Genomic DNA, 25861 nt, shown 5'->3' on the forward strand with positions numbered 1-25861 from the left:
TGTTAGTACTAAATTGTTTAAAAGGTAGTAGTAAACTAGACAACTATTTTTGCATCATACAGGACTATTAATTCCCTCTACATTTTACTTAACTTTTTAAGTAACAAACACTGTTCAACCTTTACGTAGGTTTCATTGTGGCCTGTTTTGTAAGTGTTGCTATTTTTGTCCTCCAAATTCCTCATTAAAAAAATCCATTAGGAAACTAAAACCTATCAAGAGATTTTCCCAAATCGAGGCGCGGGGCTGCGTGCGCGCACACGCGCCGTCTGCAGGGCCGTCACGTGACGCCGCGCTTTGGAGTCGCCACGCCCCGCTGCGCGTACGTGCGCGCTCACGTTCAACGCGTGGTTCTTTCACGTTGCCGTAAGTAGCGAAGCCTGGCCCGAGTTTTTAAAGCTTTCCGGCGTTCTTTTACATGTTTTAACCGCACTCCACCACTCTGCGTCTTAGACTGAAGCCGGCTGGTCTAGGGGTGGAGTGGCGCGCGTCGAGCGGCGATCTTTTGGCAGCACGTTGCGGAGGATTTGAGGCGTTTGTTAGCGGAGCAATGGCCACTGAGGTGGAGGCTCTCCTCCCGAGAAACCCGCTGCTCCAGCAGGAGGAGCAGGAGCGATGCCAGGCCGAGAAAGACGAGGGCTTCTCGGTGAAGGAGCAGAGCCTCAAACACGAGAAAGACGAGAGCGACGACCAGGAGAAGGAGAGCCCCGCTCCGGCGGAAGAAGACGCCTCAAAGAAGGAGTTTACCGAGGCTCCGCCGCCCAAGGTGAACCCCTGGACGAAGAAGATGAGCGGAGTCAACGGACAGACAGCGCACGGTCAGTATCACCGGTCAGATCACCGACAGCCCGGGCCCGTGTGTGTGTGTGTGAGGAGCGGACGTGTCATGTTTCTGCCCCGGGTTAGCCCTAGCTAGGGCGCTAACTTTAGTCTGCAGACAGCGAGATGTGTGTCTCTGATGTCATTTGTGACCCTGAACGACGAAACCAGTCCAGAGGGTCAGTTTCGTGAAGTTGAGGTCCACGCATCCCCTGAAACCTCGACCCTGTCCTCCGAGGACGTGCGGTTTGTTCGGACAATGTGTGTGAGGCAGCTGCCTAAAAATCTGCGATATTAAAATCTGCAGAAACTCGAAACACCGAGAAATCGCCTTCTGAGGTTGTCCACGCGTTCTCGGAGACGCAGAATTGCTTTTCGATTCATTTACGAGCAGAAACCGACGAAACGTCCTCGCGGAACATGATATTAATGTTCTGCGGATTTGGGCTTAAAATGCACCTCGATAATGTCGACCCACACGGTGTTTTGTTGGCTGTCGCTACAATCGCGCCGGTTCTGCTCTGTGTGTCTGCAGCAGGCGTCGTGTTTGTGATTTAAACGCTGCTTTCTGTGAGTTTCGGGAGACGCATGACAGCGAGAGCTAGCGTTAGCTGCGGTCAGGTTAGGCCTCGAGTCGGTGATGCGGGGCTCCAGACATCATCACGTTCACATAAAAACGTGCTAATGTGCGGCGAGCCTGCTTGTGTGAGCTCAAAACTACATTTCAGACCTTCAACGCATCGTTATTCTCGGCCTCGGCCGCTTTTCTGAACAAATGGCTATCGGGTTAGCATTAGCATTAGCGGCCTGTTCTGTTTGCGCTCGTCTGACAGGCCGGGACCGATGGCGCTTTATTAGCAAAGAGCTGCTCAAAAGCCTCATTATTGAGCGTTTCGTGCTGCCGGGCCAAGCGAGGTGCACGGTTGCGATATTTAACCATATTCGCCGAACGCCGCGGCTGCCTTTCGTTTGTGGCAGAACACGTGTGAGATGCACGTGTTCGTCACGAACTCGCTCGGATTCGAGTGAAACCGGTTCGAATCCGCTCTCGGCTCGGAACGCGGCTTTGTGGGGTCCGTCGTGCCGGTTCGCGCCGGTGCCGGGTTTTAATTGACGCACGCGTGTCGGCTAGCGGTTAGCCCGAGAGCTAGCCTGATGAATATTCATCCGCGAGATTGACGCGAACGTAAATATGCAGGCGGACCTCATTGAGAGCAGCGCTTTATATCAGCGGAAAGTGTCGCGGTGAAGGTCTGCCGGGCAGCGGGGTTCATTCAGCCGCTATCCCAGAGTTCCTCGGCGTGAGGAGGACAACGTGGTTCGTGCCATGTGACCCGGGCTGTGAGGAGAGTCAGCTGAGCCTCTGAGGGATCGCTTCAAGTATATCGAGAGGAGTTTCGTGCATGTAGTGTTTGTGATGCTCTGTAGGGCCTCTGTGGGAGACGTTCTCAGGACAATTAGCAGATTTGGAAGTGAAATGCTATCTGGTGTCTGTTTTGCATGCATGGAAGGGCAACTCCACCCCAGAATGAAAATGATCATTAATCTCTTAACATGTGCTTCCAAAGCTTCGTTTTCGGATATTTCAGAAGGAATCCTGGAGACTGCCAAGTGATCCGTCACAGCCCTACTCAGTGCATATTGATAGTATTCATATCTAGTGTACTACATGGCGCTTTTGTGCTCATGATCACAAGGGTAAAGGAATCATAATTATACTCCATGTTGTCTACAGTGCGGTAGTTAAACGCTTATTTCTTCACTCGCACTCGTTTTAAATTAAATGCATTTGGAAACGCATCTACAGACGCATCTCTATAAAGCGAAATGCTCCTCAGAGATGTTGGGAATTGTCAAAATAATGCTTGATGCGCGCAGAGTGACGCAGCGTTCGAGTAAAGCTGCCGTTGAGGACTCGTTGATCACGCACCATCTCTTCTCTTTCCTTTTTTTAAATTAGTTTTTTTAATTCAGTGCGATTGTGATCATAATCATGTTGGAAAAATGGCGTTTTGTTTGGTTTTTTTTAACCCTATACAGCTGAAACCAAGTAGATATAACCATTCTTGGAGAACATGGAGAGTTCACATCGAAGCCTGTCTGGAGGCTTCACGGCGGTTCTGTTGATGTTCTGTATGTTCAGCGTCAGGGCTGTGTTTCACATCTTGTGTAGTTTTATCACAGGAGAGTTCTGTGAGTGTCATGAAATGTTTATTAATGTCGACCGTCAATGAAGCTTTGCTTTTCTCGTGAAGAACCGGTGACTTGAAGCGGTTCTGAATCATTACAGTGACTCGTGAGTTCAGATTCACACTGATTCACTCGTCAGATTCACGATAATCATTTTGAGAGACTTCAAAACAGTCGATGAAGTCATGTTTTGTTTGTAGCGTCTGCGTCAGACGTACTGTAAGGATCCGTGTTTTCCTCCGTGTTTCTCTTCTGGAGATGAAAGCCTGACGGGCAGCGGGTTGTTAAACTCATCTGAACTGATTCAGGCTGATATTTGACGTCAGCTGAGCAAAACCTGCCTCATTTCTATTTGGAGTGATATTAAACCGCTCTTTTAGAAACTGTTTAGTCATGGAAGCATGTTTATTAAGATTATAGTCTAATTTGAAACCAGACAATCATTTAAAGAAGCTGAACATCCTTGGAATTATCCACGTCATCCGTTGTCTCCAGGTTTTTCTCATTCTTGGTTCTAGATCAGTGTAGCTGTTGCGGCATAATCACAGACGCAGTGCTTGAAACTCATTAATCTACACACACTTTTCTATTTGGGCCCATGCCAGAAACTCCTGATCCACGCGGCAGAAACGTGTGCTCCGTCAAATATCAGGAGCAGCTCTCTAGAGCGGCTTTAAAGGGACGGGTCGTCTGTCTTCAGTTATGATCAGCAGAAGAAACTCTAAATAAAAGATATTTAGTAGAACGTTGGGAACCAAAGACTTGGGTGTGCGCTGACTTCACTGAGAAACAAACACATGGTTCTACATGTCAGCGGTTCCCTGCAACTCACAACGTTTTCTGGGTGAAGCGTCCTTTTAAATCTCTAAAAGCTATTGACCCAAAGACCTGAGATTCTAACGCTGCCGTCCATCAGAAAAGAGAACTGCTTTACTTTACTCCACGACGTCAGGAGAGTGTTTGAAGAGACTTTCTGCTATGATCTGATGGGTCTGATCACAATGAGGTGGAAATATATCAATAAATGTATGCTATACTGTAGGGAAAAAAAGCTTGATTAGAAGTAGATTATAAATTTATAATTGCAGGAATAAATTCTTATATATATATATTTATATATATATATTTATATATTTATATTTATATATTTATATATATATATATTTATATTTATATATTTATATATATATATTTATTTATATATATTTATATATATATATATATTTATTTATTATTATTATATATTTATTTATTTATTATATATTTATATATATATATATATATATATATTTATTATTATTATATATTTATTTATTTATTATTATATATTTATATATATATATATTTATTTTATATATATATATATAATAAATTAATAATATATATATATATATATATATATATATATATATATATATTTATTTTTTTTTTTTTTATGTGAGAATGTAATCAACAGTGTGGTTATTACTATTACTACAGAGTAAAATGAGTAGTTTATCCGCTCTAAAAAGAATGTGTTTTAAGCAGTTTAAATGATTAGAGCTTCTCGTGGAGATGTTTGGGGCAGGGTTTGTTCTCAAATGAATATTAAAGCACCTCAGACTCAGGATATGTTGGGAATCACGGATCAATCGTTCATAATAAATGCCGCCGTGTGTCACGAATGAGAGCGGGCCGTCTGGAGGTTTACTGAGTGATGTTTCAAAAGCGTTTGTTTTTGTGATTTATATTGTTCATTAGAACCCGTTTCTAACTGTTTAAGGCTCATAATCAGAGCTGTTTTTAACCGTCATGCTCTCTTTTCAGCTCAAGAGCATTCTGGGCCCACGAAGGTGGTGAAGGCGGGAAACACGAGAATGAGGCGCGGCGGGAAGGTGAGCGAGTCTCCAGATCAGTGACCGAGAGCCGTTCACACGAGCGTCAGATCGTCCTGATCTCAGCTTTAGTGCTGCACGCGGTCCAGAAGATTAGTGCAGGTCTATTCATGAGTGTTCAGATATGAATTATGGATCGGGGTTCTCAGAACGGGGTCGTGACCCAGGGTCAGGGGTCACCGAAACACAGGCACAATCAAGTCAAAATGTAATTTAGTGCAAATTTAGTCATTTTTTTTTATATTGAAAGTTAATCAGTGCACTTAGTGAAATCATGTCTGTGAATAATGAACTGTAAAAATACCATTCTGTGTGTGACTTAAATCGAGCAAATATTAATATAGCTTGAAGAGATCCTTTCACTTTTCTAAGTTGTAGTAAGTATATGCTGAATCCCTTTTGGAGGTGTTCGCCCCTGAATTAGGAGGTGAAGCTGTGTGTTTTACTGTGATTAGAGTCCTCTCTGTTTCTGAAGGTGGGGGATTTCGGAGATACGAACAACTGGCCGACCCCCGGAGAGATCGCCACCAAAGAGGTCCAGGTACGACTCGATCTCAGCCGTCTTCTGAGGGCACAGAGTACAGAGACGGGCTCGATTGTGATCGTTTATCTGTCTGTGATGCGGTCAGGTGGTGAAGAAGTCGGTGGTCAAACGAGAGTCCAAGGGAAAGAGGGAAAACGAAGAGAGCAAAGAGAACCTAAAAGCCAAGTCAGACGACTCTGGAGAAGAGAAAAACACCGACGAGGAGTCGCAGAAGAACGGACAAAAGAAGCGAGGTGTTTGAAACTTCATCTTTTATTTTAAAGCTGGAATGTGAATGATTACACTTCTAATTGGGGATTAATGATTGTTTTTAACGACTGGTTTATTACACCCCGATGTTTCCTTCAGAATAAGAGTTTAAAGTACTGTATGAGCTTCTGACTGAGGGACGTTTAAATACTGCCCAGATTCAACATCAACAAGTGTAGAAATTAGCAAAGTGTTGTCGTTTCCTTACTATAGATCACGCAAAAATAATATACCTGTGAAATACTCATTTTCTTTTATTGTACAGTGCAGTTGTTTTATTAAAAGGTTGTTACTGTGGTTATTATATCCTAATTAGACTTCATTAGACACCAGTGTGAATGAGACTGAGACCGGATAGAATCAGATAAAAACAAGTTCAATTCAATGACTTGCAGTTAAACTGCAGTTTATTTTTATATATATATATCAGTAAATATCGTATTTTGTACTTCGTTTCTTCATAACTAACGCTCCCTTGTTGTGACGCTCGTCTGATGTCACAGGAAATAAGCACAAGTGGGTTCCTCTGATGATCGAGGTGAAGTCCGAGGGTCCCCGCGAGCGCTCGGCCTCCAGGAACAACACTCGTCAGTTCGATGCCCATCGAGTTCCTCCTAACGGCAGAAACGACCTGAGAGGTGCTCCTTCACCGCCTCGTTCACACTGACTGGGGATTTTAATCCGTGCTACATGAACCTTATCTGAAAGAAATACAAAACTAGAACTGAAATGAGATATTTGTAATATAGTCTAGTGAATAACTAAATGAAAGCACATTTCTGTACATAACATAAAAAAGTGCATTAAATGAGTCTTTTATTAATTATTATTAAATATTAATTGGTTATTTAAAGATTTATTGTACTGTATAAATTCTAGACTGCAATTGGAAAATACTTTAAGTTAATAAACCACAGGGATTTACCCAAACTCCCAAAAAACACACACCGACTCGAGACGGAGGGAACAGGAAGTGCTTAAATGCTAGCTCGCTTCCAGTTTCCTCCTCCTCTGTAAACACACACATATCGATGCTAATATAGTGATTAACTACCGATGGAAAGATCCCACTCGCTCTACGCTGAATCAGAAATGCATTCAAACAAGGGAAATTGTTCAAATTTAAAGTAGCTGTTTTTTATGGGAATATATTGAACTGAATGACTTTTGAAGGATCATGTAACACTGAAAAAAATCAGCTGTGCTTCACAAATGTTTAACACATTGACTGTTTTGCTTTATAATAATATTTCCCAACAGTAGCTCTTTTTGAAAGCGTTAGATCTCTTCCTGAGGCGTCTCGTGAGTGTTTGAGCGGTTCCTGTGTTTCAGACTGGCACAGCGGGAAGTACGATCACGAGTTCAAGGACGACCACGACGAGGTGTCGAGCGTGAAGAGCGAGGGGGCTCCGTACAGAAACAGCGTCAGGGGCCGGGGCCGGGGCCGGGGACGAGGTCGAGGACGAGGACGAGGAGCCGGCAGAGGTAGACATCTCCATCTGTGATTAAAACACAGTCACACTTGTTTTTCGGTGGTTAGTTTCCATAAACAGTCTTTTCTAACATGACTTTTTTCAGATATGGCTTAGATTTTCTTGCAGTTCTAGAGAAAATATATATTGTGTATCATTTTAAACCAATCTAACACTTTATTTTAAGGTGTTAATATTTTTATTTTTTTTATGAGCAAACATATTACTAGAATATTAGCCATCTATTAGCAGTAATTAAACACATTATTCTACATCCCTATTCATACACAATACCTAAACTTAACAACTAACTATTAATAATCAGTCTTCCCTATTCTAAAGTCTTACCAATATATTATTTTTAAACAATTAACCAAAACTTAAATCAAAGTTCGGAGCACAGAATTAAGAATAATAATTATAATTTAATAATTCTAATTTAAGTTTCAGGTGTATTTATGCAGATAACTCTTGCATAAATATAATTTATTTTAATAAAATGAATTAACTGTATTTTATTATTGAAGTAAAAGAACCAAGGTAATTTGCCGAGAGGGTTAAAAGAGATTGGTTTGATTGGTTTGGAGCTCTTCCAGGGTTTGATCCGGTCTGTTCTGGTCTCTTCAGGTCATTATGATTATTACGGCTATAAAGGCTATGACGGGAAGGACGGTGCTTGCGGTCAGAAGTTCAACAGCACGGTCACCTACTATTACGACAACATGAGCAGCGCCGAGCTGTACGCCGTGGACCAGGACCTTCTGAAGGACTACATCAAGAGGCAGATGTGAGTGAACCCCGTCAGGCCTGAAATACATCACTTCCTCTGAACTTCAGCTCATTTGTAGTCGAGGAGCGGACGCTGGTTAGAGCCGGTCTGCAGATCAGAAAATCACGTAGATGCTCACAGACTTGATTCAGACCCCAACCCTACACTCTGATGGCTAATATTACCCACAATGCATTGAGCAGACTTCATTAGGACTACACTGAAGTGTTTAAAAACTACAAACATGGTGGACAGGCAGAGAAGGGGTTTGAGTCATAAATAACCTGATTAAAAAATGTTGCTTTCAGCTGGTATTGAAATTGTAAAAATTACATTTTCCACCAGAATCTGAGCACGAGGTGGTTTTAAGAACGCACACAGACAAGTGTTTAGCTCAAGGACGTATGTTTTTCTGTTATATGTAGAAGTCTACTGGAGTTTTTTAAAACGGCAAATAATACTCTAATGTTCCAGACTGAACTAAGCGCTGTAGAACAGGCTCTGAGATGCTGGAGACGCACGAATGCTTGAATGTTCATCAGAGGAGTTGTCTGGTCCTCTGCCCGTGTTGAGATGGTGTTTGTTTCTGCAGTGAATACTACTTCAGCGTGGACAACCTGGAGAGGGATTTCTTCCTGCGCAGGAAGATGGATCAGGAGGGCTTCCTGCCGGTGGCTCTGATCGCCAGCTTCCACCGAGTCCAGGCTCTGACCACAGACGTCCGCCTCATCATAGAGGTCAGATCCTCCTCCCGTCTCAGAGCTCGGGTCCCGCTTTGAGCCGCCGCGTCTGAACCCGGCCCGTTTGCTCTTCTTTCAGGCCCTGAAGGACAGTAAGGTGGTGGACATCATCGACATGAAGATTCGCTGCAAGGAGGAGCCTGATAAATGGCCGCTGCCCGGCCTGGCTTTACCGGACCCTTCACACACCGACTTCTCGCAGCTCATCAACTGCCCCGAGTTTGTTCCCAGGAACGTTGTGGAGAAGCAGACAGGTGAGAGCGAGTAAAGGGGATGTTACGTTAATGATATTATCAATATCACAAGAGCAAAGCTGGTCACGTGACGATACGAAACGAGCTTAAACTCTTCTCAGAACTCCTTCATCAGGTGTTTAGAAACACAGGCTTTATTTTCACATCAAATGAATACAGCGTTTCACTTGAGACGCGTTTTCACTGAAGCTGGAGCTTTTCTTCAAAATAAAAGCTCTGCTGTCGTTTCAGTCAAAAGCTTAAAGTACTGTGAGTTTTCAAATTCAACATCTGTCAAGTGTAGAAGTAGAAAGTGGTATTGTATTCCCCTACTGTAGTTTAAATCAAAAATAATATACCCAAGAAATATTAATTTACCTTTTTTTTTTAGTGCTTTACAATATATAATGTCATTTGTTTGGCTTCCTTAAACGCCAGACAGTGTAAGATATCACTTTAAATACCGTGTGGTTGGTCTCTGCTGAGGTGGTGACTGAAGGTTTGTCTGCAGGTTCTCCGAGGGCCTCCACGCCGGTGCAGCAGAAGGCTGGGGATGTGAGTAACCTGAAGCTGATGCCGAAGGGTCTGTCCGCCAGTCTGCCCGACCTGGACTCGGAGTCGTGGATCGAAGTCAAGAAGAGGCCTCGGCCGTCACCGGCGCGCCCCAAGGTACAAACACACTACAGACTCAAACATACTCTCTGTGCGTCTGAGGACATGAACTTCATCTCCAGAGCTGCTCTGAGAGTCACTTTAATCAGTTTGATTTGAGAGGAACACACACACAAACTGAAAGACCTTCATCTCAGCTCGTCAGATTAAAAGTCTGGTTCAACTTGAAGAAATTGTGACAAATATTACTATTGCATAGCCAAGTAAAATAGAATTCTCAAAGTAATCTTTTTTTAAAGGAATATCATACAAACAAGGCGTTTTCATTTCATTTATACAGCTGTGCACCATCTTGCTTAATTAAGCTATTAATCAATATTATTAGACACTTTTTCTAAAGTGGTGTTGGCTAATAAATGAAAAATAAAATGGGAAAAGAATTTATGGTGGAAAACTAGACTTACGTGAGATTCTAAAAACTAAAGTGTGTTCTGTAGTGTTTAATTGTAAACAAAATGATGAAAGTGCTTCCTTATTAACAGTAAATGCAATAAATATCAATCTCTTATGACTAAAAACAGCTATGTTTTCCATATATCATATTTCCCAAAATGAAGTAAAAGCTCTTTTAAAGCTGGCACACACAGTGCTTTACACAATCATAAAACTAAACCAAATATTACCAAATATCTATACAAGTATGTTTTCAGTCTACATTTAAAAACAGGCATGCATTCAGATTATTTAATATCCAGTGGCTAACTCCATAGTTTTAGAGCTCTTGCTGAAAATCCAAATCTCCTTTTGTTTTATTTCTAGTTCTTGGAAAAGTCTCAGCAGCTCAGCTAAATGTGGCAAGCTGTTTAAAGAGTCTTAACATCCTAAAATAAATGAGTAACCAATGTAAAGAAGCTAAAATGTGTAATATGATGAAATAACTTCTTTAATTGGGCATGCACAAATTCTAAAAGCAATAAATTACAATATAAAACAAAGCATTACAATAGTCTACAAAAATCATGTCATCATGAATCTTTCTGACTGATAAAACCAAAGCTGTTTCAACTTTGACAAGTTAAGTATCAAAATAAACACCCAAACTTCTTCCTACCTGCTTATTATTCTGAAAAGCCCTGTTTAGAAGTTCAATATGATTTTTACTCTAGCTCTGACCAATTATCACACGTTTTTTCAGTGTTTAATTACAGGAAGTTTAAAGCCATGCAATTTTGCAAAATCTATTGAACATACTTGAAGGACATCAAGACCATTCAGATCCTCAGACCTTAAAACGTATCGCTGGAAGTCATTGTGCTTTGGACTACAGCCCCTAATGGGAGCATGTCAATTAAAAGCAAGATGGGTTCTAAGGGGGAACCCTGTGGAACTCCACATACGACTTCAGAACATTAGGAGACTGTCTGCAGCTGACATTACAAATGTCCTCTTTGACAAATGACACACAAACTAATTAGAATTGGGGTAAATATACCCCGTTACTAAATAAATGATTAAAACTAGTTTTTTCTAACATTGCAGGCACGCGTTTGTGATTACGGCCGCCTCAGATCTGGTGTGTGTGAAACTGATGTGTCGTTGACGGACGGTTTGTTGCAGAAAGCGGAAGAGGCCCGGACGCCGGTTCTGACCGGTCCGTCTGCAGGAGAGGAGCAGGACGAGCCGGAGGAGCTGGACTTCATGTTCGACGAGGAGATGGAGCAGATGGACGGCCGACGCAACACTTTCACCGACTGGTCGGACGAGGATTCGGACTGTGAGATCGACGACCGGGACGTCAACAAGATCCTGATCGTCACTCAGACGCCGCCGTACCTGCGCAAGCACCCCGGCGGAGACCGCACCGGGAACCACACCTCGCGCTCCAAACTGACCAGCGAACTGGTCAAGATCATTAACGATGGACTTTATTACTACGAACAAGACCTCTGGGACGACACGTACGAGCCCGAGTATGCCATGATCAAGGTGAGCTCCGACGGCTTGCACAGGAACAAAGCTACGTTCAGCTCTGTTTTGCTTCTGGGATGTTTTGTGCCCAAAATCTAAACCAGTAATAGAGAGAAAACAGGATGGCGCTCTACAGTAGAGGTCTGCACGGGACCAGATAATAGAGACGGTACTAGACGAGGGACCTAGATGATTTCTGTTGGTTTCTTGAACGTGAGACTCGGTTATAGTTTGAGTCAGGATCCACTCACTGCTGAAAACAAAAAGATTTGTTCAGTGTTGAATTCAAGCTTTATTTACACGTTATTACAAACAAAGTGTAAATAGATTCAGTGTAGAGTTTGTGGAATCGAGACGAATGACGGCTTTTTAATGATTATGAAGTTAGTCTGATTTTATACAGCAGTTAAAACAAGTATATCTCAAGTCACTTAGGTTTTAGGAACCCTGTAGTCTGACTTTTCTCGACTCTAATCCCCAAATCACGGTGTTTTTTACGAATGAATCAGTTTTTAAACGAATCTAGTTATAATTCATATCTAGCCACAATTCAGTTCGAATGAATCGTTTGAGTGAATGATTCAGTGTCAGAGAGTTGGTGGTTTTTCTTACATTTGTTCACTTATTCATTGTTTCTGAATTGCAGTTATTTTAATTGATTTCTATATTCAAACTTTATATGTAAAACATTAACCTCATAACATTATGAAACCTCGGTTTAAAAGGTCTGTTAATGTACTTAAATGCCACTTCTGTGCCACCTTTTGTAGTGCACCTTTTAATACTGATTTCCTCTGATACTCCTTTTCCGATTGGTTTAATGATTTTAAAATGATATAAGATTTAGTGAGGGTAGGGGAAAATATAAAGGTAAAATAACTATTGTGAAATAAACTGAGTGCCCCGACAATACAAGTTTAAACTGTGATGAAAAGCAGCAGAGATCGGGCCGTTCTCAGCAGATGCGAGCGATCTGATTGGCCGAAGCGCACGCATCACTGAGCCTCGGTCATGTGTCCAGATGTGTTTTGTCTTTGAGTTTGATTCTGTCAGATTCTGGGTGTGTGTCCATTCTGGCGGCCGCTGAGAGCGTGTTCTTTAGCGCCGTGTTTCTGGACGAGCGGCACAGAAAGGTCTTGCACCCGGGCGTTTGTTGTGGTCCTTTGTGTGTCTCTCTTTGTGCCGTTCACGTGCCGGGTCCAGCGCGGCCAGCGGTGCTAGAAAAGCCAGATAGCGTTAGCTTCGGTTTACTGTTGGAGCAGCGGCTCTGGGGTCATGGCTGGCTGCGGCTCACAGGTACGAGCGAGAAGTGTCCGTTAAAGCTGCTACTGCTTTTGCTTCTTGTGCTGTGTGTGAGAGTGTGTGTGTGTGTGTGTGTGTGTGTGTGTGTGTGTGTGTGTGTGTGTGTGTGTGTGAGAGTGTGTGTGTGAGAGTGTGTGTGTGTGAGAGTGTGTGTGTGTGTGTGTGTGTGTGTGTGTGTGTGTGTGTGTGTGTGTGTGAGAGTGTGTGTGTGAGAGTGTGTGTGAGAGTGTGTGTGTGTGTGTGTGAGAGTGTGTGTGTGTGTGTGTGTGTGTGTGAGAGTGTGTGTGTGAGAGTGTGTGTGTGTGTGTGTGTGTGAGAGTGTGTGTGAGTGTGAGTGTGTGTGTGAGAGTGTGAGTGTGTGTGTGAGAGTGTGAGTGTGTGTGTGAGAGTGTGTGTGTGTGTGTGTGTGTGTGTGTGTAGAGTGTGTGTGTGTGTGTGAGAGTGTGAGTGTTTGGGGGGCCTTGGTTGTGTAAACTGTTAAGACTAGTCTTAAGTTAGTCAGGTTATGTTTTCTTGGACTAGTCATAACTTGAATTCAGTTTGTATACTAACTTCAATACTTATACTTCAGAAATGGTAATGTTTTTACTTGTAGGTCAGCACTGCGGTCTAATCAAGCCAATATAGTCTTTAATAGACACGGCACTGCATAGCAATTCATCTTTAATAACATGGGAATTTAACCTAAATCAAATTTTTGTCAAATGTTGCAACGAGATGTTACGTGTTTTTTTTTGTACACCGTGTAATAAATTAAAAAATACCCTCAAGTACTAACAAAATGAGCATGTGAGCAAGTCTTCTGACTGTCCTCTCTCCTGTATGTTATAATAATACCAGCAAGAAGTGGAGAACTTCAAGAAGGTGCACCTGATCAGCCGAGAGCAGTTCGACTGTCTGACCCCTGAACCCCCCGTTGACCCCAACCAGGAGGTTCCTCCAGGACCCCCGCGACCCCAGCAGAGTGAGTCTGACCTCAAGCACCTCGACCGGGTCTTAGTCTGTGTACTAAACCAGTGATGTTCTTGCTGATGAATGATTAAGTTGAGTGCTGGGTGTGTGGTGATGTTTCATATTAATCCTTTTCTCCCCACAGTCCCTACAGAAGCCCTGGCCAACAAGCTGTTCGGTGCGCCGGAGCCGTCGGCCATGGCCCGCTCTCTTCCCACGGCCGTGCCCGACTCGCCCAGCTACCGCAGCGCCAGAACGCCCCGCACGCCCCGCACCCCGCGCCTCAAAGACCCCACGCAGACGCCCCGCTTCTACCCCGTGGTGAAGGAAGGACGGCCGCTGGACGCCAAGGTGAGCTTCTACAGACGCTGGGGATCATGAGCGAGTGAGGATGACCAGATTGATTCTGACGGATGAACTCTCTTTCAGACGCCTCGTAAGAGGAAGACGCGGCACAGCTCCAATCCGCCCATGGAGTGTCACGTGGGCTGGGTGATGGACTCCAGAGAGCACCGCTCCCGCACCGCCTCCGTCAGGTCCGTGAACACCACCCTCACACACCTCCCTGAAAGCACGTCTTTGTCAGGGTCAACAGAAGTGTGTGTGTGTGTGTGTGTGTGTGTGTGTGTGTGTGTGTGTGTGCAGCACAATGGATGATAAATACTGAAGAATTAAAAAGTGATGCTAAACTTTAGATGTTTTAAAATTCAGTCATGTGTATTAAAAAGTAGTGCTGAGAAGTGATTACATCCAAAAGAAGTTTTTGTTTACATGATGTGTATACATTTATATTTATAGTAATGTACTTGATTTTATTTATATATATATATATATATATATATATATATATATATATATATATATATATATATATATATATATATATATATATATATATATATATACATACATACATTAATATTTATTAAATATATACATGGAGTTTCATAGCTTTGAAAAAAAAAAAGAAAACCTCAGATCCGGCTCCTCAAGCTCTTCAGGATCATCAGGTGTGATCTGGAGCCGTGTTCTAGTAAAAGCCGACTCCTGACGTGGTTCTATGTTCTCCGCAGCTCGAACGCCAGCCCGTCTGAAGGCACCACGGCGATGGGGAACTTCGGCTGCACGCCTCAGTCTCTTCCTAAGTTCCAGCACCCGTCTCACGAGTTACTGAAGGAGAACGGCTTCACGCAGCACGTCTATCACAAGTACCGCCGGCGCTGCCTGAACGGTGAGTTAGCGTCCTGCTCCGGAGCGCCGTCTCCCTCCGACCCTCGCTCACGTCTCTCTCCATCCCACAGAGCGCAAGCGGCTCGGCATCGGACAGTCCCAGGAGATGAACACGCTCTTCCGCTTCTGGTCCTTCTTCCTCCGAGATCACTTCAACAGGAAGATGTACGAGGAGTTCAGGCAGCTGGTGGTGGAGGACGGGAAGGAGGGCTACAGGTATGAGATCAAACACAGCAGATCTGTCCTGATCAGTCCTGGTCTGAATCACAGCCTGCTAGTTTTCTTTGATTTTCTTGGTATCAGATGAAAAATATCTGAGCTTGTAATCAAAAGCTGGATTTTTTATATATATATTATTATTCATTATTGTTAATAGTAATAATAATTATTTATTATTAATAATAGTAATATTTATCAATAATAACAGTAATAATTAATAATTATTGATGATGATGATGATGATAATAATAATTACTATTAACAATAATTAATAATAAATATTATTATTAATAATATTAATATTTATTTTTTGTGCATGCTACCATTGGTGCCCGTCGTCGTGTTTCAGTGTGTTTTTAATGCGTCGTGTTTCAGGTACGGTCTGGAGTGTCTCTTCAGGTTTTACAGCTACGGACTTGAGAGGAAGTTCAGGCCGGACATATTCAAAGATTTTCAAGAGGAGACCATGAAAGACTACGAAGCAGGTCTGTGTCTGAAATACAAGGATGGAGGGAATGAATCAGTTCTCGTGTGAATCACGATTCGGTCTTGTAGGGATTCACAAAGAAATCTATTTTCTATTGTAATCTAGATAATGGCACGATTTGTGTTGAAACAGAACGGCAGAAAAACAACATCCTGCCTAAGTGTTTGAAAGAATAAAATCTGATTTGTTGAATAGTGAATCTGTATTTAAAACAAACGGCGTGTTCTCCAGAGCCACTAAAGAGAGACGATCCAAACACTGATATAGTTGACTCTAAACGGATTTCTCTTGTTTGCTGTCTGTCAGGTCAGCTCTACGGACTCGAGAAGTTCTGGGCCTTTCTCAAATACTCTAAAACAAAGAACATGGAGATTGACCCCAAGCTGCAGGAGTATTTAAGAAAGTTCAAGCGTCTGGAGGACTTCAGGGTGGATGTGAGTACGAGCCGGCGACAAAAACAGATCTTCCTTCTTTGACCATTTTATATTTATAATAATTATAATATGCATGCACTACAACATCTTTTACAAACATGTCTCATCTGTTGAGAAATAATACAAATGCTTTAAAAATCTCAAAGGTTTGAGAATTCACAAAAACACCTTTAAGACTTTTAAAACTAGCTTCTCTATTGTTTTTGTGTTCTATTTGTTTTCTTCTTTCTGCGAAAAAACGCTAGCTTGCTCTGGTCTTATTATTATTATTATTATTATTATTATTATTAAGTGAACAGGGCTTCCAGTACATCTTTCTGAAGTCTGTTTTTAGGGTTTTGTTTTTCAATCTTGATCTTCATTTTTGTGATTTTTAGCTCGTAATGTGAAGCTGTCACACACACACACACACACACACACACACACACACACACACACACCCCAGTGCAGTGTCCAGACAGCCCCCGCTGACCGCTCCGTGTGTTTTCCGTCCTGTAGCCGCCGATGGAGGACGGCGGCCGTAAGAGACACCCGTCCAGCGGAGATGGCCGCCGCCGCCAGCCCTCGAGCCGGACGCAGGCCAGAGATGACGCCAAACCCTCGGGTCAGCGAGCAGCGGCGCCCAAATGAGCGTCTGACCCGTCCGCACACGCATGACCCGACGGCTCGCCACCCTCCAATCAAGGCTCTTCCTCTTCCTCCTCCTCCTCCTCCTCGCTCACAGCATCAGAGACGGACAGCCAAGGGCACGGGGAATTCTTCCATTCTTTCTTTTATTAAAGACTTTGAAGTTTTATTCCTCTTGTATCGTTGAGGTACAGAACGGCTTTTGTTTCTGCTTTATATCCTCAGTAGAGTCGCTCTTTTATTTGGCCGGCGTGAGATACGGCGCGTGATTCCACCCCGATTTATTCGCTTTAGTTTGTTTTTTTTAAGGATTGCGTTGAAGGGTAAGATTGCTGGTGACTATAGAGTAGGTCCCGGATGAGACAGAAGTCATGTGATCTGCAGTTGTTTGAGCCGGATGACGTCGGTAGGTTTTCTAGGGCTTGGGCATCACTGTGACACTAACGCCCCGCTTGCCAAATCCTCTGTTTTCCTCCATGTGTCTGTTACAGCGGATCCCTCCTCAGCTCGCGGCCTGCGAGGAAACAGATCTGGTGCCAGTTTGTCCCCGGCCCATCGAGTGTTAATCCTAGTGTACATATGAATTCAAGAAATTATGAGACATTGCACCGCCTGGCTGTACGTGTCATTTATTGTTTATAGAGATATATTTGCCTTACGTGTGCATCTTTTTTTTTTATTCTTTTTTTTTTATGCTGGCCTGGATGCGTCTGAGCTCGAGCTCGGGGTCGTCACGGCCTGGTTTTAGTATCACTTCTTGATTTTTCTTCATGCAAGCAGCAGGACGGTCTGACCAAAGGGAAACTGACCTCAGGGTATCAACTGGAATCGTGAAGAAAGACACTGATGATGATGATGATGATGATGATGATGATGATGATGACGAGTGAGGCATTTGAGAACTTCACCGACTGCTTTCGGATCATAAGCAATATTCCAGTCTCTGATATAATTTATGGACTTTCACATGAATTCGGCTGCCATACCAACACCTACCTGTTTGTTTCCATTCATCTCTCGCTCTCTGGTAATGTTTGGATTTGAGTTTTATTTGGTATTAACACGTTTAGCAGTTCCTGCTTTCCCTCGATAGGCTTCTTCATTCCGAGTAGCTGTGGTCAGACCTCGACCAGGAAAATCTTGTGATCGCTCATGTAATTAAAAGCCTTTTATTCAACTAAAGCCTCTCGTCCGTTAACACCGCTGCGTCTTCAGAGGTCATTCATAGAGCCATAAACACACACACACACACACACACACACACACACGGCTTACTGAGAGAAGAACAATGGGAACTGTAAAATACTTGAAATCTTGTATCATAACACTTCATCTGAATTATAGGCAGATGTGATTGCTATTAGTGTGATTTGTAATTTGTAGAATTTTTTTCTTTAATAATGGAAAAAACGAACAAAAAAAACAATTAAAAAGGTCAAAACCCTTAAAGCAGCTGTTGAGCTTTTGTGTGAAGCAGAAGCCGTTCAGGACGGTTGTCTGTCAGTGTTTTCTCCTGCTGAACAAACGTCAAAGATTTCCAAACCTTCATCTGGTCATTAACTAATAATCCAGTGAGACTGAGATCTGATCATCATCATCGGGTCCAGAAGAACGGTGTCTATAAGAAACCTTTAAACGGACACTCGCGACATTTCATTTGTTTAAAGTGAAGAAAATGTTAAACTAAAACTAAAGACTAAAACTTTAAACGGTTCTCTCGAGTCGTCTCTGAGACTGTTCTTCTGGGTTGAGTCTGTCTCGGGTTCTTCTGGTTCTGACACTGCAGCAGAAGATCGAGATACCTGATTAAAACTCTGTGTGTGTGTGTGTCTGCTCACATCTGATTCTTTACCCGTGTAAAAACTGAAGTGTCTGCAGCAGGCTTCAGGTAAGATTCAGGTTAGTTTGCAGCAGTCTTGGGTTTCATTGGTGCTCATCAAACTATCGTGACTTACTCAGGGACCGGTTCTACAGAGGATCAGATCAGATCAGATCAGAGGAGAGGAGAGTGATGTCTGATGCAGAAAAAAGGGTCACTGTAATAATTGTAAAATTGACTTGCTTTAATTTTGATTTTATTAATCCATTATGCACAAGCAATTTTAGTTTTACAATCATTTTAAAGCATTTCATTGAAAAATATATATATAGTTCATAAAATATCTGTAGAATCAATAGATAACGTTTTAAAATGAATACATGTGAACTTTCCTGTTTGAGTCTGGCTTTAAATCAACTATTAAACTCTTCAGAAGTTTCCCTCGAGACTGTGCTGCTTGAGAAAGAGGACGTCTTTTATTTGACCTCCTTCAAGCACTGTCTTGAGTCTGATCTTCTCGTGATGAAGTGAAGGACGTTGACGAGTGAAAGCAGAGCGGTTCGGTTATCTCGAAACACCTCAGTTTTCATTCAGCCTCTCAGAAACTCTTCTGTCCTCCACTACAAGCACTCATTCACACACTCACTTTTTACTTCAACTCTTATTTAATGAATCTTGAGATGTGCGTTAGAATTACTGACAATGTAAATAATAAAAGAATCATCAGGGACAGAAAGAGTACAGTGTTCCTTCCCATAAAAACATGACTACATTTCAGTGTTAAAACAAAGAATTAAAACGACTGATCTCTGTATAAATGTTCTGAGACGAATCTGATTCAGCAGTAGGTCCAGAGTCCGGATCCGTCCGCTCCGAGGATCTCGTAGTGTGTTCACGCTCGCTGTGGTTCTCTTCCGCTCATTCCTGGGCTTTCTTGGGATGGTCAGGGATGCTCTCGCTCAGCGGCGTCAGACCCAGCAGGACCGTGTGCCGCTCGTACGCTTTAGAGCTACGGAACTTCTCGTCCGTGCCGTGAAGCCGGTCCAGGACTCCCAGCACTCCGTAACACTGATTAAACCTGGAGAGGAACAGAATAAACTGATACGGAAACAGAGTCAAGACACGTGTGTGTGTGTGTGTGTGTGATAATCTTCATCCACATCACAGATGAAACGTTCAAAGAGCTCTGGTCAGAGTCTGGCTGTTATCTGCTGAGAATAAAGGTTGCTCGTGAGCTGAAAGTGGAGCAGGGTTGAGCTTTCTCCCGATGACCCCGATCTGACGTGAGCTTGAGGTTAGATTCAGGAAGGGCTGGACGTGTTACACAGTTCTGTTTGTTTGTGGGACATCGTTAGACAGCTATATGTTAAAACACGACGCTCAGCATTGACTTTACAGAGAAAAGCTGTGAGAGAGTTGTTTTGATATTTCATCATATCACACACATACTGTACACGCATCACATGTTTTCTGTAACAGTACAATCACAGCAGACGCCTGCAGGCTTCAGAGCCGATTATAAGAGACGTGGAGAGAAGGGAATATATCCCTGAAACCTGTGTGTGCCGTTACTTCAACAGAATAAAAAATATTAAAAGGTATTGTGACTTAATGATTAAAACACAACCCCGACGTTTTTTTATCAAAATGACAAATTTAAACTTTCTGAACTTCTTCCAATTTATTTCTTAATAACACAGTTCTGACTTTTTAATTAGACACTTATTTAAGACTTATTCAAGATCCAGTTCTGGGGATTTCCTATGCATTGAGACTTTATGCTATTAACTATGTATGGCCCGGTTCTTGAGAAGTCACTACTACGAGGTGAGTGGATCACAGGCCCAGGACCGGTGTTTGTCTGAAGTCCTGATCTTACTTGAGATGGTGGAAGTCGTGGAACTCGGGCGAGGGCAGCAGGGGCAGGTGATATCCACAGTGAGACACCGTAGTGACCAGCAGAGCGACGGTGAACCACAGGCTGGTGGTGGACACGTGTGATCCCAGCAGGACCGGACCCATCAGAGCCGGGAGCATGTTAGACAGCTGCACAGACACAAGACAGGGAGGCCTTCAGCAGACGTGTGCCGCAGCGGAGCCCGCCTCTGACGGCCCCTCGGATCTCACCACATGCTCCAGAGGATGAGCGTAGAGCGCCACCACCCCGACCGGAGCCGTCCACTCGTGATGGACCTTATGGACGCTCTTATAGAGCGAGGGATGATGAACCAGCCTGCGAGAGCAGAGGAGATCTTTAACATCACTTCCTGATAAACCTGCCCTACAAACCAGCAGAATATGATCACGTTCACGTCTGTGTCTCTGGAGCACAGAAGCAGCAGGCAATACACTATAATACAATTTTCTAATAGTTGTATCTCAGGCAGATATTGTCCGATCATAAAGCAGACCTCAGTGGGAGGACGATCTATTCAGACGATGGTTTTGTGGTGCAGGGTCACGCATGATAAATAACGAGTGCGTCGTGTAAGAGCTTTCTGGGAGGACTTTGTGCGTTTGAGAACTCTTCTGTTTGGAGAGCGGTCTGCTGGTTAGTCAGGTTTCGTCTCGTAGCACAAAGTCATTCGTGAAATGCTTCTCCGTCTCCCATCAATTCATCAGCCCTTTTTCACACAAGTCAAAACTTTTCACTCATTTCTCACGCGATGCTTCAAAATGCAAAAATATGGTGATGAAACCTGGCTAGTGGCTCACTTCTTGTCTTTTCTGAGGACAAATCAGGAATTGCTGGCTTACACAGACTTCATGAACACTGTAACACTACAGTCATGGAGCTTAGAATGCATGCTTTTTACAGCAAACAAAATAAATAAAGTGCAAACAAACTCCTTTATTTTAAAACAAAAATAAAATGGTACACTTAAGAAGTACAATGCTGCTAGTTAGTTTTTCTCTCCTTCCTGTGTATGTTTCAGCCGGTTACCTGTGTGTGTAGTAGAAGAGGACCTCCTCCAGCAGCCCGCAGACGGCCAGCTCCAGCAGGACCCAGTGGAAGGTGGGCAGCTCCGGGCCGCACGGGTCTCCTCTCCACTTCATCAGGAGGAAGGTGAGCACCACCACGGGGCCGGACAGACACACCTGATTGAAGAGCACCGTCTTGACCGCGTGCCGTAACCGCTCCGCATCCACCTGCACAGCAAGCAGGCTTTACACACAGGTACACTCTCTATCCGGGAGCCGCTCGTAAAGGTGCGTTTTAGGAACGTGAGATTCATACGTTATCTGCAGGTTGAACGGTTCATAAATCATCTCTCCACTGATCTCTGGTTTATGAAAAGTTGAATATTACTAGTTTACATATCTTTACGGATGATACATATGCTATATTAAGATGAATTTGCCGCCACCTACTGGCCAAACTTATTTTGTATGCAAATGTAATCTTTTCAAAAAGGTATTAACAGTTTCCTCTCTTTTAGTATTTAACTTTTAAACATGAAAACTTCAGACGCAGGACTCTGACACAACATAGGATGCATTCATGGAATTAGGTTAGAATTAAACATATTAGAAAGGTTTATTTCTAACTAACCACCGCACAGAATGAAAAATACCCCATTTATATCATCATCGTCATCTCTTTTTGTACTCCTTTAACGAGAGGCATGCAGCGATCGAAGCAAGGTTTCTTTAGTTCAGCCGAGTATAGATTCATTTTATCAGACCTTTAAAAACCCCCACAATCTCTGAACTCTGAACTCATGAACAGGACATTATTATACAGACATTATTATACACTGTACTATCTGAACAAGATTATAGATGCTGTGTAATCAGAAATCATGCACAGGGTGAGGACGGTATTATCAGCAGCAGGACTTTATCTCTTCATTCAGATAAACTGTTAGGAGAGGACTATCATCAGGTGCAATAATAACATATTAATAGAACAGTATTATAGTGATCTAATTATCAAGACAGATCTCACACACAATGTTTCCTATAGAGAACTAACAGAACCGCTTTAATACACGAGAAATAATCCACTTGTTTTGAGTCTCTGAAAGTGTTTAAAGTCTGGAAGAAAACCAGACCAATCTAAACATCAAGAAACTAGATCGATGAGGATATTAAGTCTCGTTCAAAATATAATCAACATTTTTTTGACTTAAAACAAGACAGCGGAGTAAGAAAAAAATTAAGTTTTACCTTTGAATCAAGCCTAAGGATTAGTTTCTAACTCTATTTGTATATTTTTCTTGTTGCAAAAAACAAACAATTATTTATTTATTTATTTAAAAAGCAAGAAAAACACTTGATTCAGGGATGTTTAGATATTTACTTCATCTAATAATAATTTGATCTTTTCGTGTTTTAATACAATCTCTGCATGATTTGCTTCTAAAACAAGAAAGGATTATGAGATCTCTGTAATAACAAGGTTTTTAGAATTAAAGAGCAAAAAGTCTAATAATACATTTTATAAAAATTATTAAATGTTATTATTAAAGTTGTTTAATCTTTAATGTTCAGTTAATTAACTGCATGAATATCAAATATAGTGCCCAGCTTTAGCAAGAACTAATATTTTATATATATATATATATATATATATATATATATATACACGTGGACTTTATTACAGAGTGACCAAATACTTTTTTAATTTCTGCCAAATTACATTCAGTTTTATTCTTTATTATTTGACTACTTTAGAGGTTTGATCTTTAATGTCTTTTAATAAAGACTTGGATAAGAGTTAGTGTTGATGGAGAACCGTGGTTCTGTGTACCGGGTTGTTCCTGTCCGGCTGAATCCTGTAGCGCGTGATGAAGTGTGGCTTTCCCGTGGTGTCCACCAGCATCAGGACGCCGTTAAACAACCAGAAGGACAGCGTGGGCACCAGCATGGTCCCTGATAGACACACAAGAGATTGAACCGGGTTAGACGCGTGTCCAGAAGATCACTTCATCTGATCTGATCTGATTCATGCTCAGCGTCCAGAGAGCAGGCCACCTGAAGGTTAAAAACCAGGTTCAGTACTTCTCTAACCGATAAAAAACAAGGCCGGCTCATTTCCTCCCAGCGCCTGGTGAAGTTTGGTCCACTGCGTTTGCCAGAAATCCCCCGACGCTCCCCAGAACCTCTGCAGGTGCCTGCTCCAACACAAACAGATCATTAATGATTGATGACCAAGAGCATCACGGTCATGATCTGAAAGGAAAGGTTTACCATGTGACCGAGTTCCTAAACCCGACCAGAAAGAAAAGCCCGGATCCGATGACAAAAGTGGCTTTCTTCAGAGAATCCCAAAGTCCTCCCGTATTCTCCTTCTGACAGAGAAGATCATAGGAGTATCATCCTGGTAACTGCAGGTCAACTAATGCTCTGCTTTTGGTCTCAAGAGCCTCAGGACTGTTTTCATGCATTTCACACAGGCACGAGAAGCACTTACAGTAAAGTCATGCACATGATAAAACAACCACAGAAACAACAGCCTGTAAACTGAAAGGATAGACCTGTTTTAATGATCTGACTTGATTGTTATGTAATGATGCTACTTTTACGCAATAATATTGTTGCTAATCTGTTTGTCCATGTCTGCTTTCATCAAATGAACACGATGGAGTGTCAACAAACGGGAAACATCGAGAAACATCGAGTCTGAAAGTTAGGTTTTAAACTAAACAAACCAATCTGTCCCATCAGCACCACTGCGCTCTTTTTATTTCTTTGTAAACTAAACTCGAGCTTGATTTCGGAGCGAAACGTAAACAGTGTACCGACGATGATGTGACCGAGAACAAACCCGAACAAATAATCAAAGTAAAAAACATAATAAAGTACAGAGAGCGTAATAAAGTGAAGAGACTCACTCCGGCCATGACGTGCGTCTCGAGCGTCTGACAGCCGACGCGCGCGCCCCCGCTGTTTACGGCGTCACGAGCCGCTCTGTGATTGGCCCGCCGCGGGTCAGCTGACACGGAGAAGGCGGCGCGGGAGAGAGAGACGGAGATGCGTTAGATTTAAATCTTTATAATAAACTTCATCACGGGATCGATTCATCTTACATTAGCTTTGCGTTTAAGAGATTCATTTGAAGGAGACACACTTGTCAAAACGGGCCTTTTAGTTTTAATACGTGTTTTAGATTCGCTTTGTTGAATTAATCAAGGAAAAACAGAAAGTTTATAATATTCTGTCACTCATGTACAGGAGCATAAAGTGTTATTGTTGTTGTTAAATGTGATGTGTTTCGTAAGAAGTGGGTTATGATTCAGGGTTTTCTAGATTTCAGACATTTTCTCTCATTTTTCAGATTTTCTCTGGTGATGATTTCACTTTCCACGTTTCCTTCATCTCTCCAGTCATCTGAAACGTCTTTAATTATTAGTTTTATCGTGGTGTATCTGCTCTTTCCGGTTATTTCCGGTCAGTCAACTTTATTAATATAGCCCTTCATATAACACAGATGATATCAAATGAGCTTCAAACACGAGACAGTGTGTGTTGATACTACGAGAGGAAAAAACACTGTACAGATGATTAGTAATTAATAATCATGACCATTCAAACAGACAAAAAAGATAGGCTAACTTTTACTTTGTTTGCTTTGACAGATTCTCTACTAGCTCCGGATCAGAGACAGAAACAGTGCAGTAAAACAAAAACAACTGAATGATGAACTCTAACAAACACAAACACGGCCATTAAAAACATTCAAATTAAACCATTATTTTTGTCTGAAATTGGATTATTTCACGCAGACAAAATAATTCCGGCTAAACAAATCAAGTGCAAAATATGAAGGGAATCTAGTAATGTAAGTATTTGATATCGAAACCAATAAAACGCTTTCTTTAACGATCCATTTTCAGATTTCGATATCACATAATATCCAACCTCTTTTACGCAACTACCAGGCCTGTGGAAATACGATGCATATTTACAGTTTCCAGCCAAAATGTTTATTTCTTTTTTTCCAGCAGATGTCATTCTTACATAACCCTCCGGAGCCGACCCTGCAGCGTCCTCTGCTGACGGAGTCTGCTCTTCTCGGTGTCGCTGTGGATTGTGGGAGTCTGGACTGTGCCCGGGCTCGTCGGACTCCAGCTGGCCCGAACGCGACGCCTCTCCCCGCCGTGCTCCTCTCCGTGCTCCTCTCCGTGCTCCTCTCCGTGCTCCTCTCCGTGCTCCGCGCTTTCCGGTGATTCCGCGACTCTTCGCTCCGGCTTCATTGAGAAGTTGCCGCTTGCGTCGCGCCTGAGAGACGTAACGAATAAAAGACGCGGAAACACGGCTCCGCGCTCACCGAGTCAGATCTCGTCACGTGAACACCAAATACTCCTAATATTTCATAT

The 25861-nt window shown here is 42.6% G+C and overlaps 2 protein-coding genes across 3 annotated transcripts; one reads left to right on the plus strand and one right to left on the minus strand.

The window, feature by feature from the left end:
- Nucleotides 1-233: 233 nt before the first annotated feature.
- Nucleotides 234-18169, plus strand: larp1 (La ribonucleoprotein 1, translational regulator). 2 transcript variants are annotated; one of them, XM_043221676.1, is made up of 20 exons: nucleotides 234-366; nucleotides 454-818; nucleotides 4816-4883; nucleotides 5359-5424; nucleotides 5513-5660; nucleotides 6180-6314; nucleotides 7009-7161; nucleotides 7776-7935; nucleotides 8510-8654; nucleotides 8737-8911; nucleotides 9402-9559; nucleotides 11042-11488; nucleotides 13613-13736; nucleotides 13869-14074; nucleotides 14153-14259; nucleotides 14797-14954; nucleotides 15025-15169; nucleotides 15548-15657; nucleotides 15966-16093; nucleotides 16592-18169. In XM_043221676.1, exons 2-20 carry the CDS (start codon nucleotides 551-553, stop codon nucleotides 16721-16723), a joined length of 3033 nt encoding a protein of 1010 aa, XP_043077611.1. In that variant the 5' UTR covers nucleotides 234-366; nucleotides 454-550; the 3' UTR covers nucleotides 16724-18169. The 2 variants fall into 2 exon arrangements, with proteins under 2 accessions (XP_043077611.1, XP_043077613.1); XM_043221678.1 differs by having other exon boundaries at nucleotides 320-818; nucleotides 11120-11488.
- A 593-nt stretch (nucleotides 18170-18762) lies between these two features.
- On the minus strand, nucleotides 18763-24471 carry faxdc2 (fatty acid hydroxylase domain containing 2). Its single transcript, XM_043221681.1, has 8 exons — nucleotides 24377-24471; nucleotides 23733-23833; nucleotides 23553-23656; nucleotides 23293-23414; nucleotides 21484-21689; nucleotides 20667-20772; nucleotides 20419-20585; nucleotides 18763-19617 (listed from the first exon to the last, which is right to left on the minus strand). Exons 1-8 carry the CDS (start codon nucleotides 24383-24385, stop codon nucleotides 19458-19460), a joined length of 975 nt encoding a protein of 324 aa, XP_043077616.1. The 5' UTR covers nucleotides 24386-24471; the 3' UTR covers nucleotides 18763-19457.
- Nucleotides 24472-25861: the final 1390 nt, after the last annotated feature.

The sequence above is a fragment of the Puntigrus tetrazona genome, chromosome 21, assembly GCF_018831695.1.
Source record: "Puntigrus tetrazona isolate hp1 chromosome 21, ASM1883169v1, whole genome shotgun sequence".
In the NCBI taxonomy this organism is placed as follows: domain Eukaryota; kingdom Metazoa; phylum Chordata; class Actinopteri; order Cypriniformes; family Cyprinidae; genus Puntigrus; species Puntigrus tetrazona.